Below are 541 nucleotides of genomic sequence, written 5' to 3' on the forward strand. Positions count from 1 at the left end.
CCCCGGCCCATCCCAGTGCTCCCAGCATGGCTCCCTCTCCCTGCAGGGAAGCAGCTGGTGCACTACACGGCCCAGCCCCTGTTCCTGGTGGATTCCAGCGCCGTGGACGTGGGCACTGGGGACCTTCCCATCTTCTTCGAGCTGGGAGAAGGTCCTTACTTCACGGACGGCGACGCGGAGTACGCGGAGGATCCCACCGTGTCCCTCCTGGCCGGGACTGAGCAGCCCAAGCCCAAGGACCCTGCCATCTCCTAAGGCCTGGGCAGGCCTGGAGAGGAGGAGGAGGAGGAGGAGGAGGAGGAGGAAGGAGGAGGCACTAAGGGAAGTGCCAGCACCTCCTGCTTGGCACAGACATTGGAGCTCCGACCCTCGGCACCGCGAGGATCCGTGTGGGTCTGCGCCGAGGTGTTCCAGACCTGCTCCACTGGGAGAGCCTGACCTGGTCTGATCCAGGCACTGGGAGAGCTTCCCTGCTCCAGGGGCACTGGGAGAGCCTGACCTGGTCTGCTCCAGGCACTGGGAGGGCTTCCCTGGTCTGATC

General features: G+C 65.6%; 1 protein-coding gene across 1 annotated transcript in view; it reads left to right on the top strand.

Annotated features, from left to right (window-relative positions):
* The window catches only part of LOC103807202 (heat shock factor protein 1-like), a gene marked incomplete at its 5' end in the record, with an annotated part of 5,878 nt that extends 5,623 nt beyond the window's left edge, over positions 1-255 (top strand). Inside the window, one exon of the mRNA XM_009079922.1 lies at positions 47-255. Within this exon, the coding sequence (XP_009078170.1) occupies positions 47-255 (209 nt within the window). The remainder of the gene's footprint in view (positions 1-46) is intronic.
* Between the last annotated feature and the right edge of the window lie 286 nt (positions 256-541).

Source organism: Acanthisitta chloris, unplaced genomic scaffold (assembly GCF_000695815.1).
Source record: "Acanthisitta chloris isolate BGI_N310 unplaced genomic scaffold, ASM69581v1 scaffold30098, whole genome shotgun sequence".
Lineage (NCBI taxonomy): Eukaryota > Metazoa > Chordata > Aves > Passeriformes > Acanthisittidae > Acanthisitta > Acanthisitta chloris.